This window comes from Glycine max, chromosome 18 (genome assembly GCF_000004515.6).
Source record: "Glycine max cultivar Williams 82 chromosome 18, Glycine_max_v4.0, whole genome shotgun sequence".
Classification (NCBI taxonomy): domain Eukaryota; kingdom Viridiplantae; phylum Streptophyta; class Magnoliopsida; order Fabales; family Fabaceae; genus Glycine; species Glycine max.
The window spans coordinates 416,516-438,883 of NC_038254.2; the positions used below are offsets into that span (position 1 = coordinate 416,516).

At 32.8% G+C, this 22,368-nt stretch overlaps 2 protein-coding genes across 8 annotated transcripts; one reads left to right on the forward strand and one right to left on the reverse strand.

The window, feature by feature from the left end:
* The first annotated feature begins 9,396 nt into the window (after window positions 1–9,396).
* Window positions 9,397–15,206, forward strand: LOC100781289 (squamosa promoter-binding-like protein 12). 7 transcript variants are annotated; one of them, XM_006601826.4, is made up of 6 exons: window positions 9,397–9,497; window positions 9,672–9,808; window positions 11,859–12,556; window positions 12,734–12,870; window positions 14,111–14,326; window positions 14,540–15,206. In XM_006601826.4, exons 3-6 carry the CDS (start codon window positions 11,907–11,909, stop codon window positions 14,836–14,838), a joined length of 1,302 nt encoding a protein of 433 aa, XP_006601889.1. In that variant the 5' UTR covers window positions 9,397–9,497; window positions 9,672–9,808; window positions 11,859–11,906; the 3' UTR covers window positions 14,839–15,206. The 7 variants fall into 7 exon arrangements, with proteins under 7 accessions (XP_006601889.1, XP_006601888.1, XP_040867904.1 ...); XM_006601825.4 differs by having other exon boundaries at window positions 9,404–9,524; XM_041011970.1 differs by having other exon boundaries at window positions 9,470–9,485.
* Window positions 15,207–18,816: 3,610 nt separating this feature from the next.
* LOC100798624 (ranBP2-type zinc finger protein At1g67325) lies at window positions 18,817–22,278 on the reverse strand. Its single transcript, XM_006601831.4, has 10 exons — window positions 22,149–22,278; window positions 21,824–21,869; window positions 21,433–21,548; window positions 20,831–21,104; window positions 20,484–20,554; window positions 19,997–20,042; window positions 19,798–19,907; window positions 19,641–19,665; window positions 19,376–19,527; window positions 18,817–19,128 (listed from the first exon to the last, which is right to left on the reverse strand). Exons 1-10 carry the CDS (start codon window positions 22,155–22,157, stop codon window positions 19,126–19,128), a joined length of 852 nt encoding a protein of 283 aa, XP_006601894.1. The 5' UTR covers window positions 22,158–22,278; the 3' UTR covers window positions 18,817–19,125.
* Window positions 22,279–22,368: the final 90 nt, after the last annotated feature.

A 22,368-nucleotide genomic window follows, 5' to 3' on the forward strand; every position in this document is an offset into this window, starting at 1 on the left:
TTGATCATCTCGAGTTAAATTTTGATTTTAATGTGATATATTAGTAATGACGTGATACTTATGTAGGAGGTTCACATGTCACTTATGTGCAAAAGGTTAAATAAAGTAAAAAAATTAAAGAGTTCTAATAAAAATTGAACTCATGATGTTTTATTCAAAAAATGAGATAATAAATCATTAAAACATTAGTGTATGGAATAACTTGGAATATTTAAAAAGTCTTATGAAATTATTTAACTTTATAAATATGATTTGAATAATTTATATATATATATATATATATTAATAAAATTTGCAAATAATTGCTTGAAATCATGCATTAAATTCTTATTTAATAAATGAGCCATCTAATTTTGTACCCAAAATATGTCATTAGTGTATTTCTATTGCTTAACTAATACTAATTAGATAATGTTTAGAATTAGTCGTTGTAATTTCATTGTCTAAATCTAGCTAGGGATGACAATAGGATAATTTGATTCCCTATTTTTGTTTTATTGAGATGGTGGAAACTTCACCTCCAATATTTTTCTTTGTACGACTTTCTTAAAAAATATATCGGAAATCAATCATATATATTTTAAATTAAAATGTATGTTTTCTTTTTCCCGTAAGACAACAGACAAGGTGCATATGACGGTAATTTCAGGTTGTGCATCATTTGACTGAATTCCAAATTCCTTCATACACTAAAAAACGACAACATTTATCATTAGCCTTTTCTTCATAGGTATTTTTTTTATCAGCGTAAGTTAAACATTTAATATAAATATTGTAAGTTTATACAAACAATACGATATATTGTATTAATAAATAACCTGGATAGTATAAATGTGGATATATACTTTCAATTCATCAAATGTTAGTATATCACATCCTAATATTAGTATAAACTTTTATATTAATAGATTAATTTTTATTAATAAAACTAATATTAACGAAAATAATTGTAATGCTTGACAATTTTTGTTTATTATTAAATGAAAAATTATTTTGTAATATGAATATATGAGCGCGTGAGCAGATAAGTATGTCTTTTTAAAAGTTATTGATCGTTTAACATAGGCGTCCTTATCATACGCATTGCTTAAATTTGAATAAAAAAAATTATACTTGTTCAAACTTAATTTTCATTGCAGATTATTAATTAAATAGTACATTTAGACAAAAATAAGCCTTAAAAATTGCGAGAAGCTTATGAAACAAGTACATGCATGCCACTATTTTTCAAACTTTTATATTTTGATAATTTCATTCCCTAAAAAAAAAACTTATATCTAAATGAGTTAGATATTATTGTAGTCAATAACTGAATATTCCAGCAACTTTTAAAAAAATAAATGAATATTCCAGCAACTTTTAAGTAAAAGATAAAAAAATATATATATATTACAGTGAATTTGATTTCTTTTGTTAAAAACTTGGCAGTTTCCTAATCCAAACTGGTAACCCTGTATTGCCATTCATTATCCAAACCACTTTAATTTTCCAGCAATTATTTATGACTTGATAAAAATGAGTAGCTGATAAAGACTCATGAGCACCTTTTCCCATGGGTTAGTGCTTATCAACGCCATAATTCACTTTGAAAATCAACGGACCATATTGTGTATAATGCATCCTTGTGGCCCCTTCTTCAACACACACCGCATGATTTTGTCTTCACAGTCTTTTTCTTCGGGTTGACGGAAATGCCCCTCCAAAGCCATTCGATATCATTTCATTTTCCATTCAATGGTTATAAGTGTCACGCAATGAGTGGGAATAAGTAGCAGTAATTATGGATGCTCACGCTTTCCTGTTTTTATTTTATTTTTAAAATAACTTATCCACTTTTTTGTTTAGCAAGCAAATTAATAATGTTGCTAAACTACACTTAAAAAACGTATTTTCATTCAAATTATGTTAATATGATCTCGACTTTAGTATTTGGAAATATAGTTACATTAATAATTTGAAAAGAAAGTTTTTATCCTTCATAATAGTCTTTTATATTTGACTTAAATTATTCAAATGTCGTATATAATATTAAGATATCGATGATCTTAAAAATAAAATAAAAAATTATCGAATCACTTTTCATATTTTGTTGAATATAACTGTTTCCTATAAATAAAATACATTATAGACTCTATTGACTAATAACAATGCGGGTTAAAATACTAGGAAAATCGACAAATTCGTACTGGGGTTCGTGAAACAATCAATTGCAAATTTGCAATGAGTTAAGGTAGCCCCTACTGCTCAGAATTTTGAGTGCTATGCTCATATTTAGCTGTCATTTGAAAATTACTATATGATGATGCTTCACTCTCAAATTGCAATAAGATAACACTTTTTTCTTCTAATACTTAAATGAATTCATCATAATTTTTTTAATAAAATTAACTTTATGAAATAGAAGTGGATGCAAATTTGTAGAGTAGAAGCTCTAAGCTAGCCCGCAATTGAAGCATTATGCAATAGAATAAGCATCAACATCCAACAACCTAAAAGGTGGAAACCAGTGGTGAATGGAAATACATGTTGAAAATAAAGGGAAAAGTATTTGGGAATATGATTTGCAAATTAAGGAAAAAGAATTGGGAGGTTCCTGATGAAAGAGAGATTGGAGTTTGGACTTAGGGCTTTTGAATTGAATGATTACCAAAGGGAAATGAGATGCATATTTTGCGGTGAGTAATGATTTGGTTTTGCCTGGGGAAAGGAAGAGAGACATTTGGTTACTATATTTTAGTTGGTTTGGTGGGTATATAATGTATCATTACTCATCATGGATTCTCCTTCTTTAACGTACGTGTGCATCCATCTACTGTTTCACTTTGCCTTTTCATCTTATCCATCCTTCTTCCGCAACACACTACCTTAATTTCTTCCTTCCTATTCATTATTCCACAATCTCCTCCCTAAGACAATTCAATTCAATTGACTAAATAAGGGTGTGTAGACAAACTAAAAATCACAAACACGTTTATATCATGAATCAATTAAAAATTATTATTGATATAATTTTTAAATATTTATTATAAAAATTCATAAATTGTGATTCATAATAATATAAAATTATTTTGTACTATCAATGTATTAATTATTTTATTTTTCTTAAAAAACTTATTTTCTTTTTTAATGATTAAGTTTTATTGAAAATTATATAATTATACAACTCATTTAAAATTCAACACAAAATTGTGATTTTTAATAAAGTTCATTTAATAGTAAAGAAAATGTTAAAAAAATGTGTGTTACTGGTATTTGTAAAAAATTAATAAATACTGGATACGTGCGTGTGTAAAAGAGATGTGAAATATGCTTGATTGGAGTTTGAATAATGCGCTTGATAATTTGAAAAACACAATCAAATTGCAATTTTTAATATTGAATATACGCATCGACAAAATGCACCGACATGACATAATTTCGTGTAGGCAATTGAAAAATTTCTAACAAAATAAAATAAAAAAATAGATGCCATAAGGATTTATTCAAAATTTTGTAGGTTGTTCAAGTTTCAATATCATTGCAAATATACATGCGTATCTGACAAGTCATGCACATAGGCTATATTCTCATTTCGAGTCCCATACGCAGCTCAGCTTTTTGCTTCTATTTTGGGTCATATTCTTCACGATCCAGTGCTCTTTTTGGCACTTCAAAATTCAAATAGTGAGCCCATTTTTAAGTACTGAAAAAATGAAGCCCATTTTTTAACCACAAAAACATAGACCCCATTATAGTGTGTATTCGAGCGAGGAAACGAAACTAACAGCCAAACAATGAATATTATTGAACAGTATTATACACACCTACACAAAGTATTGGCTAGTCAAATTCTCACTTGAGCATAGTTAGTCATCTAAATAGATACAAGAATATCTTCAGTTATCAAACAACTACTAGTAGAAAGGAGTTTCAGACAATCGTTAGTAAGTCTTTCTCTGGGTTCAAATTGATTTGGAAGTCCTAATTTTTCGGATCGATGAGGTTATGTAGGAAGCCTTGGGCCCATGATCACCACAAAAATTTCAAAATTTCTAGAAAATTATACACTATAAAAACATCATATGGCGTGATCACCTCATAGTTTTTGCTCAACATAAGCAAGCCAATATATAGTTATCTGGTCATAGCTAGAAATTAAAACTATAGTTGATGTCTTCAGAACTTGGAGCATGAATTTTCTTTTTCTTTGACACGGTACTGATAACTGATTATAAGCATTTTAAATTTCATTATTGATGTAGCTAGCTTCTCACATTTACTAAAGTTGAAAGTGACATAGGAGAAAGTTTGCGAGCCACGTATATATAAGTATGCTAGATAGCCGATGAACCTATTTCAAAGCAAAGATGCTATAAATTTGAACTATTGCATTGCAGCAGCGGTTAAGTTACGAAATTAAGGAACTTGATGAACAAGACGAGGCATGCAGCAAGAGAATGTTAAAATGTGAGGGTGGACCCAACCCAACAAAATGTGGTGATAAATCTAAGTGACTTAGCCCCACACTACACTTAGCTAGGCTCAGTCCCTTTTACCATATACATATTTTGTAGCATCACATTGGAAGTATGTTGTGCCACCATCAACAACAGAGATAAAGTGGTGGGGATGAGAAGATTCCTCTTAAGGGAATACTTCTCAACGTGTTATCACAAATTCATAAATAAAGTCACTTATGCATCAACATTGAATAGCGTGCTGCCCTCTCAATGATATGATTCTTATTCCATCGTGACAATAATAAGATGGTGATGGATTTCATCTCACTAACCTCTAAACCTGCATGCATGCCATTCTCACTACAACTGCACAATAAGCAAATTATCTAGACTAGTTAGTAGTAACTACTTATGAGCCTGCTCATAGGATTCGGCATATCCACCTAGAAATTCAGCATGGTTCTTCAATCTTCCGAAATTTGGGAATCTCCTTTATTAATCCTTACTACACAAGTATGCCTAATTAAGTAAGAAGCCCAGCGAACTATATTTTCTTTTTTATCAATCAATATTACCTGTTAGTTTTTGTTAGAATATTAATGAAGAGATTTCAATCCACCACCTCTACCACATTCTCCCTTCAATCATTAAACGCCTTTCCCAACCACCTAGCAAACTATGCTTAATAAGGCAGTGAGCAATGCAATCGGTGAAAAAGAGATGAACATGTAATTTGTCCTAAAATCATGTAATTATATGTATGAGCCTAAAAAATTGAGCTTGATTAAAGTTTTCCCATCGCCATATATACTTAATTAATGGGTTTTGTACCACAGACAATAAACATGTGTCATTAATTACTCCCTATTCAGTTATTTAAATATCATTCCTTCAGTATCAATATCTTGTAACATGATACACGTTTAATTTTGTCCATTAAGCAAATGATCATGAATTTAATAAGATTGTGTATATAAAAAAAATTTGTTGAGAGAAATCAGTTCTTCAAATAAATCCTAATTCTTTAGAAGATTGATCCTTAGCTTTTATCTATAAAAACAATCTAGCTAGGGGAAAAAAATAGCATGTGTATCTCAAAATTTTCATTAAAAAAAAGGTGTTTATCAACATATAAAAAAGGTTAAGCCTGAAAGTTGTCGTAATTGATATAGTCTGTGTAATGGAAATTAAATTTTTATTGGGGTCTTTGTGTTCAGTTTTAGCAGTTTGTATTTTAATTTAGTTCTCTTACGTTTGGCTGGTATAATAAAAATTTGACAAGTGATTAGCAGTTTAAATATATGAAGTGAAAGATGAAAGTGTGGGAAGTGTAGGGGTCTATTTGAATAAGATTTTCAGTATTTATAACAGCAAAAAATAAAATATATATTTTTTGTAAGTTTAATTTAATTTATGCATAAGTTAAAATTCAGTTTTTTAAAGAAACTAATAATAAAATTTATGCAAATTAAAATTAATTTTACCTTGTATATATGGTAGAAGGCATCATTACCATACAAGCATTATTTCCTTGAAGTGTTTATAGGTAAAAGGTAAGGAGCCAATCAACTTTATCTTCATCTTCATCTTCAATCATTCGGATAAGATTGAATTAAACTCAATATACTTTCCAGATCCACAATAATAGAACTAAATTCAAGAGAAGTTTTAATATCGTACCTACAATCATTGGATTGTACACAAACGCTTTTTAAGATAAAAGCTTGTTTGTGGGGATCATATATAGTCTTGTATATACAAAATATAATTTTTATATACCACAATCTTGCAGCGATAATTTTATTATGTATATACTTCACAAAAATCTCCTTAAACAAGCAAAATTTAATTACCGAAAGCGCCAACTCATTCACGTTCATAAGACATGGAAGCTGATTTCATCGACTTCTCTTCTACAGTTTCCCTTAGTCCATTCTATGTAAGAATGACCTTCATTTGGATTTACCAAATAGAAAAACTAATTTTCCATTAGTTAAACTTCTCAATTTGTAATAATAGACATCTTAAATTCGTAATTGAACAAATGCGTGAATACCACTTGTTACATATTATACAAAAGTACACAAAAAATTATAAAGTTAACTTGATAGTTGATGACAAAAAAAGAATAAGAGGTCTTGAATTCAAATCTTTCTAAAAAAATAATAATTAATAATATTTAAAATGGGTAATATATTAATTCCTGGGTATGTGAAAGTACATTATCAAATTTATTGGAGGACCAGAGATAAACAAGTAGAATGAAAATAACACGACTTCACAATCAAAGACAAATTTTTGGACCATTTAAAGACTTGTGGCTCAAAAGCGAAACATAGTTAATTTTGACCATTGAAATTCAAATATTCAACAGTTTAAATGCTCAAGAATTTGAGCCACCCAACACACATATTTAATAATTTAATATAGAAAGTAAAATGAAAAAAAAAAACTTACTCCTAAAAGAATCAAGCCTTTAATGGAGGGAGAGAAGAAATATAAAAAATGAAGAGAAAATAAATTAAAGTGAAAAATAATTTTCTCTTTAATTATTTAAAAAATAAAAATAGAAAAAATAATTAATCGAAAGAAAAAGTAATAAACGGAAAATATACTCATATTAAATATTTTTATTTCATTTTAATATAATACAAATGAATAAATTTATTTGAAAAAAAATATTTTATCTCCCTCTATCTTATTTCCATTTTTGTGAGAAGATAAAAAAAATATTTATGTGGGTCTTTTTCCAATTAAATAAGAAAAAAAAATTCTCATTTTTTCTCCATTCAGATCTTCTTATTCTATTTTTTTTGTTGAATCAAATAAATTAAGAAATTGCTTAAAAATTCTGATTTTGACCACACTATGTATGATATGGATGAGGTTGCCCACTTTTGGTTTCTTCATGATCACTTTAATCGATAGGTCCTATTCCATGGTGAAACTATATATTAAGATATACATCATGCAAAATTAGCCACAACTCTAATAAGCACTAGCCGATTACTGATCTTCTTTAAACGTTTAGCTACTAGCTAGCCTAGGACCTATGTAGGGACATACATACCTACAATGATTAAACTTGATGAATAATATAAGATATATTATGAACTTAATGAAATATTAAGTCTATCTCTCGCAGGTGCAGAGGAGATAGTTGAGCTTAGAGACATCGCCAAAAGTGCTCACGTGAACCTCTTGCTTTAATCATGCATACGATTGATCTTACAATGTTTCTTTATAATAATAATAACTCGAATTGATGAGCTGACTAGGCCACTCAATGCCAACCTTTGATTGCACAATCTTGTAAAAAGTTTGTTTCAAACTTCAAATAATTGTTAAATATACATATATCCCACTAAAGTCATATATCTACTATATGTCCACAGTGAAATTGAAATGACCCACCACTCAACAAGGTCATGTAAGCAAGTTTGTGATCCTTTGCAAATCATTATCCTTCCCATCAATAATATAATCCAATGCACGTAATTAACCTAGGACTTCCTTTACATTTTCAGCGTGATCATATCAATAATTAGTGAATTAAATCATTGGAAAAGAAACAATTTCCACACATTATACAGAAATTTCTTGTCCTAATTAACAATTCCCTATTCATCATTTCTTTCCAATAACAAGTTGAGTTTTCGTCTGATACCTCCATTATTCTAAGCATTAATTAATATAGTCAAAGTGAATTGGTGGTAGACCACTTATAGTTATGGCACCAATGTTACTCCAATTTCAATTCACATTAGACTAACACTTGTCTTCAATCAAAGCAGGTGCACATAGGGCTCAACAACATCATTTCACACGCCTGTAACTCTTGCAATTTGTCATATTATAGTAGTATATTCGTTTACTTCGCTGTGCACTAATTCTTCTTTTGTTTTGCAGTTTACGCATAATTAAAAAATTATAAAGGCAAACGGGAAAAAAAAAATTTAACACATTGTACTCGGTTTGACCTAATCCGTAAACTACAGTAAATATTTGATATAGATGAATTTAATAATAGAAAAGATTTAATAAATCATGTCTAACACTCAGTCAAAACAAAATTCATATCTGAAGTAAAAATAACATTCCAACTTTGGTATAAGCAAAACTAAATTCTGGATATTTTTTAAGTAAAATCTCTGATTTTAACTTTATAAATTGAAAAAATGTGATTGATAATTAAATAAAGATGATTACTATGAAAAACAAAAACACAAATACTTTCTTCGTTTTTTTTATAAGATTCAAGTTTAAAATAATATTTATTTCTTTTTATAAGATTTTAATATTTCTTGCATTAATTATTTTTAAACTAGAAATATTTCTCATTAAATTAAGAGAAAAAATATATTAACAAATAATTAAAAAAATAAGTATTAATAATAAGAATAAATTTTTAAAAATTATAAATTTATTTTTATAAATTAAATTAATTATTTTTCTCAATCTTAATAAATTAATTAATTGTGTCTTATATATAACAACAAAAAGAATAAATAGTAAAAAATAAAAGATTTTGTTATCACCAATATCGTGAACATTATAAGAAAACATAAAAAAAAGTCATATACAACATAATTTTATATATTTCAATAAAAATATTTTTCGTTTTAATTACTTAACTAATTTTCTGATTAACATTGCCAAAAATAAAATAAAACTTCGTTTAATGCCACTGATTTTTATGAAACTGAAGATACATACAGCCAGCTTGTCTGATTTGTTTTCTTTTTGATGAAAAATGTGTCGATTCTTATGCTGAGTCTGAGCTGTCCCCTTCTAGAGCAGAACGAGAGTTATTTGTTTCAGAGAAATTATACTATTTGAATTAATATTAATATTTTATACAATACTACTTTAAAAAATAAGATAAAACAATTAATGTAATGTAAAACAAAATTATGTTACTAAACATTATTATTAAATGAAAAATATATATGTGCGTGTGTTTACTTGAGTGCAAAAAGAGCACACTGGTTGTGTTGTGTGAGTGCGAGAGACACGAAGAGAGGTCCTTGGATAGTAGTACGTGGAGTACGTTTTCAGGTTCAGCCCTTTGTTTTACTGTTAACGGTAATCAATGCTAATGAAAAATGCTTAGATTCAAGTATTTCAAATCCAAAACCAAAATGCTGAATAATTTCTCAACTTTGTAAGTTTATTTTATTGTTTTGCCAATTTCACTAACCATACCAATTTCTCTCTGTTTGTGTTTATTAGTCTCCAAAATTTGGTTTACAAAAGCAAAACGCCATAAGAATCAGAAAAGGAAACAAAGACCACTGGTTTTGAGTCTGTTATCTGCTGCTTTACCTGATTTAGCTTACAAACACACACCTCGAGCTCTGTGTTGATCGGTAAGAAAACCCTTTTGGTTATTCATTCCACATCCCATTTATGGTTCATCTTTTCTTCTGTGTCGAGGAAAAACCACCGATCAAGTTGGTGCATCACTGTTCATTGCAGCTTTTCCCATTTCCACTCTTGCGGTATAAAGATGAGAACTTGGAATAAAAGTGATATCAACATGAAGGTTTTCTTTTTTGGTATTTTTTTTTAGCGATGGGTATTAATTAGTGGTGTTAATGTTAGGGTGATGATTATAAGTGTTGTTGTTGTTCCTGCTGTGCTGTTATTGCTTTTTACTGTAATTTCCTTTTGCGGTAGAGTCAGATTGCAACATTCTTTTTCTGAAAGCTTTCACAATGTAAGGCTGGACTTTTGGCTTAGCCCATGAAAAAAGATGCCTTTTTTTTTTTTGTGGGGGGGGAGAGGGTTTCCCCGTTTCTTCATCTCTCTTACTCTTTACACTTTTGGGGGTTTATCATTTTCTTGGGAAAGTGGGAATTGTTGAATGCTTGTGATAGATGCCTCTGGTTTTTTTTTTTTTTTTTTATGAAATTTCTCTCATGCAAAAACAAAAGAAAAAGAAAAAAACTTGTGCTTTTTGAGGGAAAATGGGGACCAAAGCTTTTTTTAAACGTACTAGCAAAGTCCCAAGAAAAGAGACCCCTCCTACAACCTAATGAATTGACATTGGCTCCCACCATGGCTTAGACTTCAGCACCAAAACCAGCATGTAAAAGATGCTTTTTTATGGGGTTTAGATTGATAGGTTTCTGGCACTTATGATTGGATAAAACTCCGCTGCGGTAACATATAGTAGTAGTAGTAGTATGTTTTTGGTGACGCTTTCCGATTAAAAGTGGAGCTTCTTGCCTTTATGATTTGGAAGGTTAGGTTGTTGGCCTTTATTTTTTGTTAACGAAAACAAGGGCCTAAACTGTGGTGTGTTGGCGAGAGTATTGGAGGTTCTGATAAGTCAAGAAGTCATGATTTGTTGGGTTGTTGCTGTTGTGGGGTCTCATTCAATGACCGACTCCTGACATTGCTGTTATAAAATGTGAATTATTGGAATCTGAAGGTTTCCCATGTTGAAAGGCAAGTTTTGGCGGTAAGTATACACTTCTAGGAAGAGTTAAAGAGTTAAACATATCACATCCATAGGGGCAATCCCTTGCATATCAAATCAGTAGGGATTGGTACCGTTTTTTGTTATTGCCATGAATGAATAAATTATAAAATGCCCTTGTTTATGTTTATGATGGAGGTTAGATTTTTTTGGGGGAGGAGGTAAAAATAGTAGAGAAAAGTAACTATATATAGTGACACAAATTGACTATGTGGGAAGTTAGTACACACTTTTAGGTTTACCATGGCAATATATAAATGACTCACCCTATTATTATTATTATTAATGGTAGGGACTCCTTGATATCAGCCTGAGAAATCTTACAACACTAAAATACAGCCACTCATCTGTCTGTAAAGTTATGGACGGGATTTGCAGGACACTGTGGAGTCCACGGATTTGTTTGATTTGTGTCATTATTTTCTTTGTTTTGGTTACTCTAAACAAGATAATTCCCCTAGGGGCATCTCAGGTTGGGAATTTGCCTTTGGTAAACGATATGGTCAAAATAATTTACACTTACTTACCACTTGCTATTTGCTAAGTACATATTGTCTTTGCTTGTTTAAGTTTTTGGTTTGCTTCTGCATCTGGTCTAACAGGAAATACAGCTGACATAGGCCTAGAACAAGTGATTTAATGTTGTCTTTGAAAGATTAATCGATGTTTTCCCTTAGGAATTAGCAGTTCATAGATTCTGTAAAATTTGTGGCTGTTTCTTAAACTCTAGCTTCTTAATATGTGCTTGTCAATCATTGGTCTACTGCATTTATACAGGTATTCCTGGTGCTCTTTTGCTCCTGCCAAACACTATCTCAGTTTCTGTGATTTCTTTGACTTGTTTAATATCTCTGATAGGATCTCGTATGATTTTTCTTTGCTTCTGGAGAAACTAAAGCAGTTAACGGTTAACCTTTTTTTTATTTGAATTGTAGTTTGCAGATCACAGTGACCATTAGTATATGAATTTCTAAGGTCTTGTCATGGAGTGGAATGCAAAATCTCTCGGGCAATGGGACTGGGAGCACTTATTCTTCAATACAAAAGCAGCTGAGAATCCAAGGTTACAACCAACTGATTGTAGCAGTGAAGCAGATCCAGAAATCAATGTTGGACTGTTGTATCCATCAGGTGGTAGTGCTTGTTCTGGCTCTGAACTAATACATGCTTCTTCATCAAGGAGCTCAAAATCAGCTTCCAACAATTCATCATCAAATGGGGATAGCAGGGAATCTATATTGACTCTGGAAGGTTCTCAGGATGATTCCACTGGGAAGAAAGAATTGTGCAATGGAGAGCCGGTTGAAACTTCTCCAGCAGCAGTGCCCTCTCCTGTCTCTGGTGAACCATTGCTCACTCTAAAGCTTGGTAAACGATTGTACTTTGAGGATGTCTGCACCGGAAGTGATTCCAAGAAACCATCTTCCTTTGAGGTTCCCATTTTATCAGGGAAGAAATATAAAACAAGTAGTCAGACTGTACAGCATCCAAGCTGCCAGGTGGAAGGCTGTGGCCTTGACCTCTCATCTGCTAAAGATTACCATCGCAAACACAGAGTTTGTGAAGCTCATTCCAAATCCCCTAAGGTGGTTATAGCTGGTTTGGAACGTCGATTTTGCCAGCAATGTAGCAGGTAAATCTCAATAAAATTCCGATTGTTCTGATTTAAATGGCGTTGAGTAAAAATAACATTTTTCAGGCACATATATGTAAGAATAAAGATTAGTCAGTCAGATTGAGTTTCCTGTCTTTGTGGGTCATGCTGGTTATAGATTAGTTAAAGTTTTTCACTTGAATTATCATGTTGAAGGTTCCATGCTCTGTCAGAGTTTGATGACAAAAAAAGAAGCTGTAGGCAACGACTTTCAGATCACAATGCAAGGCGCCGCAAAACTCAGCCTGACTCAATCCAATTAAATCCATCAGCTTTGTCTTCATCTCCCTATGGTATAACAGGATCATTCCCCTCCCTTGGAAAATCTATTGCCTGTCTTGCTCACTGGTTTAGTTTCGCAGTTTATTATTTTGGGATGCATATTATACATATCATAATATTTCCCTCCCAATTTTGAATGATCATAACTGGTTCCAGCTAGTGACTTTGTTTTCCTTTAGTTTTGCTGTCGAGCTGTGCTTAGTATTTGCAGCTTATTTCAACTTATGCTTGGAAACGTGTAACCTGTGAATAAAGAGAATTCTAGTGCACTGTACAATGCCAAAACATATAGCCAATCATTTTATTTAGTGAATTGCTTGGTCGATTTTTTTTATTTTTATCGGTAAATGTTAGTTTTGTTAGCAGGAGGAATCGAATCTGCGACCTTGTCCTCCTTTCCTTTTCCCTTAACCATCCAAGTCATCTTATATCTCCTTTGCTTGGTTGATTAATATTGAGGATTTGCATGGAGATATAGGCTATGTTTGGATAAACTTATCTATAAACATTTATTGAAAAAAAATATAAAATGAATTAATTTTCTTTATAAGTTAAAATCAACTTACATATCTTAACTTTTAGAGAAGTTAAATGAGTGGCTTCTATAAAAGTTCTAGTTGATTTTAATTTATGAGAAAAACTTAATTCATTTTAACTTCTTATTTTCTTCTTCTATAAGTGCTTATAAAGAAATTTATCCAAACAAAACCATTATTATTTATCATCTGGTAAAAGGCATAGACACAGTAGAGTGCCCAAGTCATAGGAAACTGGATAGCACACACATAATTGAAGCAAAGCATGTGCTTGGTAAACATGGAATACAGCTACTTAATCTCTTTCTAGAACTGAGCGTTGGCAGATCAAGAGCATGATTTACATCTTCGTATGAGTACGATATTCAAAATTTTGTAAAAACACCACTTTGAATTACTTTTCCCATATAAAAACTCAACCCAACAAAAGCATAGTTTAGTTATTCACTGCTACTACTTAGGTTGTAGTTTACTGGAAATCATTTTTGAAAAAAATTGTAACCAGATAATTCAACACTAGATATACATTATTGCTACTGACAAAACCAAGCAGGAACAACCAGTGATCCACTCTGCAAATCAAGCAAAATCATTTGCATTCTTTCAAGTGCCGACAATGAAGTATTGACGTTCGGTTGTGATGATAGCACTAGAATTTCATTTTATAACAAGAGTACTACTATATCCATCTATCTAATTTATGTTTACTTTGCAGATGGGAGGCAAATAATGAGCCCATTTGCATTTTCAAGGACTGCTACAAATTTAGCTTGGCAAGATATGCACAGCAGCAAGCACCCCCAAACAAAAGAATTCCTCCCGAAGCCTGCCAAAGCCTTCAATAAGATACCGAGTATAGTCTCTATGCTTTCTGATGATTCCAGTGGCCTTCTAACATCTAGAGGCATAGCAACGAAGAGTATTGTTCCAGGTTACTGTTGACCTCTTAACAATTGAGATTTAGGATGCTGATTCCAAAATTAGTAGAATACTAGTAGTAGTGATTTTTAGTTTATACTTATTATGAAGTAGCGAGGTAATTAGGATGTAGAAATGCAAAATCTACATAAAACATTAGCTCAAGAAACCTCCCAAGTACATGGGGAGCAATGATTATTGAATTTTGAGAGAATTATTGTTGCAGGTATGGAAGTTCCAAATGGTACACAAGATGTTAACCGTGCTCTCTCTCTTCTGTCAACGAATTCATCATGGTGTCCATATGAGACCAAGTCCCTTTCTCTGGAACACTCCACTCGGACAACACACTCAATCACTCAGCATCGTTTACCACTTCCTTCCTCGGAGTATTGGCACACTGATCAACAAAATTCAAGCATGTGTATCTCATTCTCGGATTGCGATAGCAGCAATCGCTTTCAAGACTTTCAGCTCTTGAGCTCACCCTATGAATCAGGTTTTCCGTGCAACCAACTGGATTAACAACACTATGCTTCTACTACAACAAGATTTCTAGTCTGCATGTTATTTTTAAATGGAGATTAACTAAAACTGCATGGAACTCGCTCCATTTCCCGAATGGTGTTTGTACCAGACTGCGCTCATTTAGTTTCTACATAACCAACCTACCATGTCTCCACTGGCAACAACTTTTAATACCTTAGCTTCTTACTATTGTTACGCACATCTCCATGCTTCATCATACTACTATTTACCTTGCAGGCTTATAATAAATAAATAACTTGTAAAATTTAGGCTGTTAGAAACACATCCCATATCATTCGTTTCCGGAGTTTGGAAGCTTTACATGTTTCTACTTTCTATCTTCATTATATTATTGGTTAAATTGATCCGTGGGTCCTCATTTATTTCCTAAATTTTCAACTAGTTTTTTTTTTTTTTTTAATTGGGTCTCTGAGCTGTCGTTATATAAAATTAACTGTAGAAATTTTTAAAATTGACAACGAACTTCAAAAATATCAATTCACACCTCTAATTAGGTGCCTCCAGTCAATTTTCATAACAGCAATTGGAGGTGAGAATCCAATTGAAAAAATAATTAAGGATCCAATTATAAAAATTAGAAATCTAATTAAAATTTGATAAAAATAGGAAGACTCCTAGAATAATTAAACCTATATTATTAGACACAATATTAAATAGGACGAAATATTTTCTTTTTTCTTGGGTTCTTGCTATATACATAAATTTATTTATAATCCTTAACTGAATTATAATATTTAATTTCAAACCATAGTACACGTGTTACCATATATAGAATTAACTATAATCGGATTCTGTGTTGCCATGACCCATACGCGTTACATTTTTCTATTAAGAGGAAGATGCAATTTTAAGGATTGCTACATGCCCAATATCAATCAACACTGATGTTTGATAAAATATTTACCCGAATCTAAACATAGAAAATTACTTACAATTTTTTTAAGCATATATGTATAATATGTTACCCAACATTACTGGTACTTCTAAAAACAGAACACTAATCATACCTATTATATATTATATTATATAATTTTAAAGAATTGTATTTATAATACTAACTTATAATTAAGAATTAAATTACCTTTTAATATTTCCTTCATTTGACTTGTATATTTTACATATTACATGACGGTGAGTAGGGTGCGTAAGGGAAACTCCTTACGTACCGTGGGCAAGTTTTGATAAATAAAAAAAAATGCATCACGTCCGTCCAATTTTAAAATTAAAAAATTAAACGGTTAAGATCGATTAAGATGCGATGAAATTGTTTACACCAGATCTTTTTTCTCTCTCCTACGAGCTTCTCCCTCCTTTGGTCATCGGCGACGAGGACCACCGCGACGTCTCTGGCGGCGAACGCCACCGCATCTCCATTGGCACCGACATCATCCATGACCCCATCACGCTCTTCCTCAACAAACCAACCTCCGGCCTCGACTTCACCAGCACCTTCATGGTTAGTCATCGGCGTCATCATTGCCGGTGGGGTAACATGATCGGAGGAGAGACGTTGTCCACGTGGCAGGCATTGATGAGGTCTTGGATGGCGGCAAGTGAGGCAAGGATATCGGGGAGGAGTGCATTGAAGTAGAAGTCTTCAGGCTGCTGGAGGAAGCGGAGCTGCCAAGTGGACAGCGCGGCGAGGACGGAGCGCAGGCAGCTGCCGAAGCTACCGCGATGGTGGTAGGAGAATTCCTCATGGATCTCGGCCTAAAAAATGGTGTGCATGTCGTGCGGGAGTTTGGGTTTCTTGGCGGTGCCATTTCGGTGGGTGGTGTTGTCGTTTTCCTTCGACGGTGACCTTCCAGATAAAGTTTCCGCCAAAGTTTGTGACGAAGGCGTTGCCACAGTGTTCGACAGCGACGTCATTGGCGACATCAATCTCTTCGGAGGGGAGGGAGGAGAGGAAGAGGCGGCGGCGGGGGCAGAGGTCATAGGCAACGGCGGCAGCAAAGGTCGTAGGAAGTGAGGCCGTTGGACAGAGGGATCCGAGGAGGAAGTGCTGCGATGGTGATAGTGTGGGTGATGCTCTGATGTAAACAATTCTATCATAGCTTAATCGATCTCCACCATTTGATTTTCTTATTTTAAACACGGACAACGATTGCTTCTTTTTTTTTTCCAGCAACTTTCGTTGGGTGCGAAAATAGTTTCACTTTCGCAGGCTAGAATTCACCATAATACATTAGTATTCAAGTTTTATGAATATTTGATCGACAAAGGAAAGGTGGTAACCCTAAAAACATTGCTAATCGTTTTCGTAAAGGGAAATGCTAATTGGGACGAATCTAATTTCATACTAATCAAACAAACTATTGTTTTTTATATAAAAAAAATCACTTTTTTAATTTCGGCTAAAATATTTTTTTTTCCTGGCAAAAATCTAATTGACGAATAGAATTGAATCTCAAATCTAACTTCGGGCCAAAATATCACATTTACATTTTATGAGAAAAAAACTTACTATTTCATGGGAATGAATTTCAAACATTTTAATATTTATAAAAACAAAAAATGTTTTAACCTTTAATTTATGATAATTTTTTAAATAACAACCTATACCTGATGATTTTCACATTTTGTGAATTTTTTTATTTCCATAGTGAATAGCAATAATACTTTTTCATATAATATTATTCTTGATTTTATAACTGTAAGTTTCGAATCCATTTTAATGAATAAAAATACTTTCAAGTGTATTCCTTTTCCCAAATCGAGATTTGATTTTCTTATCAATAGACCATTCATAAATGCTACTAAAATCATAGATTCTGGTATAAGGTTCTTCAGTAGCATCCTCCAAAGTTAAATGAAAATTATATTAGATAAATCAGGTAGTCTTTTTTATTTTTGGTATAACTAGGAGGTGTAATTTCCCTCCCATCGGATCAGTCCATTTTTGGGATAAAGTAAGCCGAGAATCAAATCCTAGGCCTTGATTAAGGGATTCAAATGTCAAACCTTGTGTCAACAACTTCGATTATAGATCAAGCAATATTGATTGAAATTTGATCAATCTCATGCACGTCAAAAGTTACAAGACATTTTTACTTATCGGTAAAATTTAATCCTATTGACAAATAAAATTATAGCTAATTTTCAATAGAAAAATGCTGCTAACGTGATGGGCCCCAATCATGACGAATCCCTAGCAAACTTTCTACCAAATTGTTCGTCAAGAAAACCCACTGCTTATTAGGTTTATGCACTTTATCTTCGGACTACAATATCAAGTAACCTCATCTCTCTTCCCAATCATCCACTGCTTATTAGATTTGTGCACTTTTTCTAAAGTGCATTCTACTAACTTTAGAGGAACCAAATCCAAGATTTATAGTCCGAATTCGTACGGAAAAGTACCCAAGTGAATACTTAATATTTATAGAAATCAAAGTCTGTCCCTGAAATCATCTGCAGCTGGGGTCTATACTAAAAGATACAGGAACGACTAATGTGATGCTAGTTTCATAAATCAGAGACTGACTCGAAAACATAATTGAACGACTATTCTAGCAGAGAATAATTCCAAGAACTAAAATGCCTATTGAAATGATCCATAAAGGACACAACAAATACCCCCACTTGTCATCCACATTTAAATATTCAAACTAGAAATTTTCGACAGAACTTTATGGTGGACAAGCAGGGAAACAAAATATAAGAGTTAGATACCAGAAAACTCAAGATTAGCACTCAAGGTAATGACCCTATAAAGACCACCCCCAAAAACCTATTATCAGCAAGGAATGGTCATCTAAATGAATCTAAATAATCTACTATCAACTTTAACTCAATGGCACGACATGAAACATCCATGTACAAGCAACAACACAAAAGAAAATGGCTTTTGAATGCTGATATGCACATCCTAAAAGTGGTATGTTAGGAAGACACTCTCAACTGCCCAGAACCAAAATGTTACCTAATAAATGTAAAAAACTAGGAATCTTCACATTCTTTTAAGTCATCTATTAATCTAGAATTATACTTAAACACAGACAGTCAAGAACCAAAAGAAAACTTAAAACTGGAACCTGCAACAACCTTTATGCCAGGGAAGTTGGCTGACACATGCATCATAACAATCCACAAAGACCAAAATACCATCTCAGTTAATACAACAACTTGACACATATTGAGAAGGTGAGTGACTTGACAACTGCTGCAACATAGAAGACGACAAGACTGACTGTCAGACACCCAAACTGAGCAATGCTTGATGACAACTCTGGACCTTCTCAACCCTCAAACATGTCCTAGTACTCACTGGAACAGTAAATAATTGCAAATTAAAGATTGCAACGGATAGATACGGAGGAAATTAAAAGGGGGTGATAAAAGGTTCCAAATGAAAGGAAGCAAAACTGAAGCTTTTCCTTATAATCCACTTAAAAGACAACTTTACAACAGATTGCCATATGAAAATGTTCATTATGTTACAAAGCTTCTCTTGGAAAACCAACTGTAGCAACAAGGAATGAAGGTCATCATGAAAATATTTAACACAACAAACCTGATCATTTTGATCTGCAGCTGGTGAAGGAGATTTTTCAGACTCGGCTGGCTTGTCAGCACCACAATTCTGTCTGTTGCACTTGGTTCTGAAAGGATAGTTTATGTTGTTACACTTTTCGCACTTCCAGCTTCCCTCAGGCATCTTTTGCTCTGAAAGGAAAAATACATGTAAAGAAACATAATTACCAACTGTTGTTTTGTATCAGGTAACGACATCATTTATGTGACAGATTTGTCATGCGGGAGCCTGGGAAGCTACTTACTAGAATTTTTGTCCGACTTTGAGGCCTGCGGCCAGACATTCACATCCAACAATGTTAAACATTAAAAAGAAAAAAAAAGTTAGACAGTAAATGGAATTTTTTTTCCATCATAAAAAATTTAATCACAATATGCACAATAGAAATAAAGGCAGCAGACCTGGGATCCAGGTTTGGGTGTGTTGCACTTTCTCATGTTGCAGATAGTTCTGAATGAAAAATTGACATTGCCACATTTTGGACATGTCCAGTCATTGTCACGTGTTGCATCTATTCGCAATAGGGGATGAGAAAAATAAAACTGCATCAACTTCCTTTTGAACAAAAACAGACGTAAACTAGAAATAACAAACCTGTACCTTTTTTCTGTGACTTGTCATCATGGAAAAATCCTGGCCTAGCACCCTACCCAGGCAAGTATGAACTATTAAATTCCACTTAGCAACAAAATCCATGAAATTACACAACTTACAAATTATAGCTTCATTAACTTACGAGGGATAATATACAACTTTGATGATGCAAAAATGCATATATCTACACTTAATTTGTTTTAAAATAAAATATAAAATATGACTATAGGTATGTATGATTAGTAAGCTGTAAATGCAGATTGTTAAGAGTTAATACCTTTGACAGTTTGACTTGTCATTGTGACACAGACACTAGAAAAATAAATCTAGCTTATAATATTGAGTTTACTATGAACAAAATTAACTGCATAACTTGACAAAAGATTCTTCAAGTGTTGTCATGAAATAATCAACAAGTAATTAAAAAAATGTTCATCTTGGCATTAGAAGTTATAAACAATTAATTTTAATCTTTTAGCTTAAAGACTCATACCATTGTCCCAGGTCCAATAGGCACGCCCAGGCCATATCGATCCAACAGTTGGGGCATTCCATATATCCCACCTGTAAGAATACCAAATCAAAAAAGTAAATATTAACTGCAACATGAGCAAAGCAAAAACAAAGATAGTATAACAGAAAACTACAGAAGCAAGAGTTATGTAACATTAAATCAATCATTACCAATACAAAAAGAAAGTTGCAACTTCCAATAAATTATTCATTTTTCACCTATACCCTTTTCTTTCATTAATTCCAAAAAAAAGTGAAAGATGAAGCATAACATATCAGATTGAAGAAAATTCAATGACCTGACAGAAACGAAGAAACAGAACGTACCATTTCCCATCACTGGTCCACCAGTGTAGGGTGTTGGTCCAGATAAATGCAACGGTCTATAAGGACTCCCAGCAGAAAGGCGACTACCATAGTTGTAGTGATATGCTGATCCTCCAGAAAATGGAACATCATAGGGAGGAACAGATGATCCATTGAACAGAGAAGACCCATATGGTGGCACACCAAGATATATTGAAGAGGGGGTATTAGAACCTAAGTAAGGAGCTGAGGATGAATAACCCTGTGGAGCTTGTAGAGGCTTGGCAGCAGATTTCTGGATAATGGTGAATGAATACATAAAGAGATTCAATGATTAAAGTAGCTTTAAAGGAAGCAAAATATAACTACATGTCCGTCCTTTGTAATGCATGTATGAACATTTGATTTCCATACCCTCTACATTCCCCTTCATTTGGGAAAAAAAAACTCATGGGACACAAGTGAACAGAATATAGGAATATAAAAGAAAGCACAATAAGAAACACAAGTAAAAGAGAGAAATTGATAACATTTTTTCATCAAATAAATGTACCTTAAATCATTAAGCAGATGAAAACTACATTTTAAAAAATAACACAGTGGCATTACACATAATATCTTACAGAATTATGATCAGCCGGCCTTGGTTGAGTGCAATTACGCATGTTACAAGTTGTCCTGAAAGAGAAATTAACATTACCACAGCTGGGGCATGTCCAATCATCTTCCCTACGACTACCTACAGACAAAAACCAATTAAAATGCATCTAACTTTAGGTTCAACTCCAGATCATCCACAAACACCAAGTAAGAATTTGAATTACAAATTAGTAGCATAAAGGTGAGTGTGGAAGCTAGCGAATGCACCCACCAGTGCATGGCCTGATTGCAGAATGTAAAATAGCACGCACGATAATTTCAAGTATCAACAACAATGTTGGAAAGTATCCATAAACATCAGAAAGTGAAAATCAAAGAAAACAAACAACAACATAAAACGAAAGCATGACGCACCATCAGTCCTAGCACGCTTGGTGGCTGAGGAATTTCTGTTATCAACCTGCAAAACCAAAGAAGGCTAAGATTCCAATTTCACCGGGCATATAAGCAAAGAGAACTATACATGATAAATTAAATACATAAATCCGCACAGAGAAGCTGATTCCAACAAAAAAATGACCATAAAGGATAGGAATCAAAATTACAACGTTAATAATTGACAAAACCCTAAATCCACCTGATTGAGCCGAGATCGATTCAGCTAAAATTCAAAAGCGTAGCTAAAGAAGAGGATGAATTGATAGAAGCGAAGGAAGGAGATAATAAGAGGGGGGTTTACCCGAGACATGGCGATGAGCAGTGACTGTGACACGGATCCTTCTTCTTATTCTCCGGCGGGGCGGTAAATATTGAAGGTTGTGGAAAAAAGAATAAGCAACACAATAACGAACCCCAAATAACAATAATCTAATATGCTTTTTTTTTTTAATTCAAGTATTTTTTAGGTCTAAACTGAGAAGGGTCCAAGACACGGTTGGCCCAACCACAAACAAAGAGGA

Excerpts from the sequence above, each read along its gene's own strand:
- LOC100781289 (XM_006601826.4), top strand. The coding sequence starts at position 11,907 with ATGGAGTGGAATGCAAAATCTCTCGGGCAATGGGACTGGGAGCACTTA. Across the intron at positions 12,557-12,733 it reads TTTTGCCAGCAATGTAGCAG|GTTCCATGCTCTGTCAGAGT; the intron begins GTAAATCTCAAT and ends ATCATGTTGAAG. Across the intron at positions 14,327-14,539 it reads AACGAAGAGTATTGTTCCAG|GTATGGAAGTTCCAAATGGT; the intron begins GTTACTGTTGAC and ends TTATTGTTGCAG.
- LOC100798624 (XM_006601831.4), bottom strand. Across the intron at positions 20,555-20,830 it reads TGGACCAGTGATGGGAAATG|GTGGGATATATGGAATGCCC; the intron begins GTACGTTCTGTT and ends GTATTCTTACAG. Across the intron at positions 19,908-19,996 it reads TGACAAGTCACAGAAAAAAG|ATGCAACACGTGACAATGAC; the intron begins GTACAGGTTTGT and ends TATTGCGAATAG.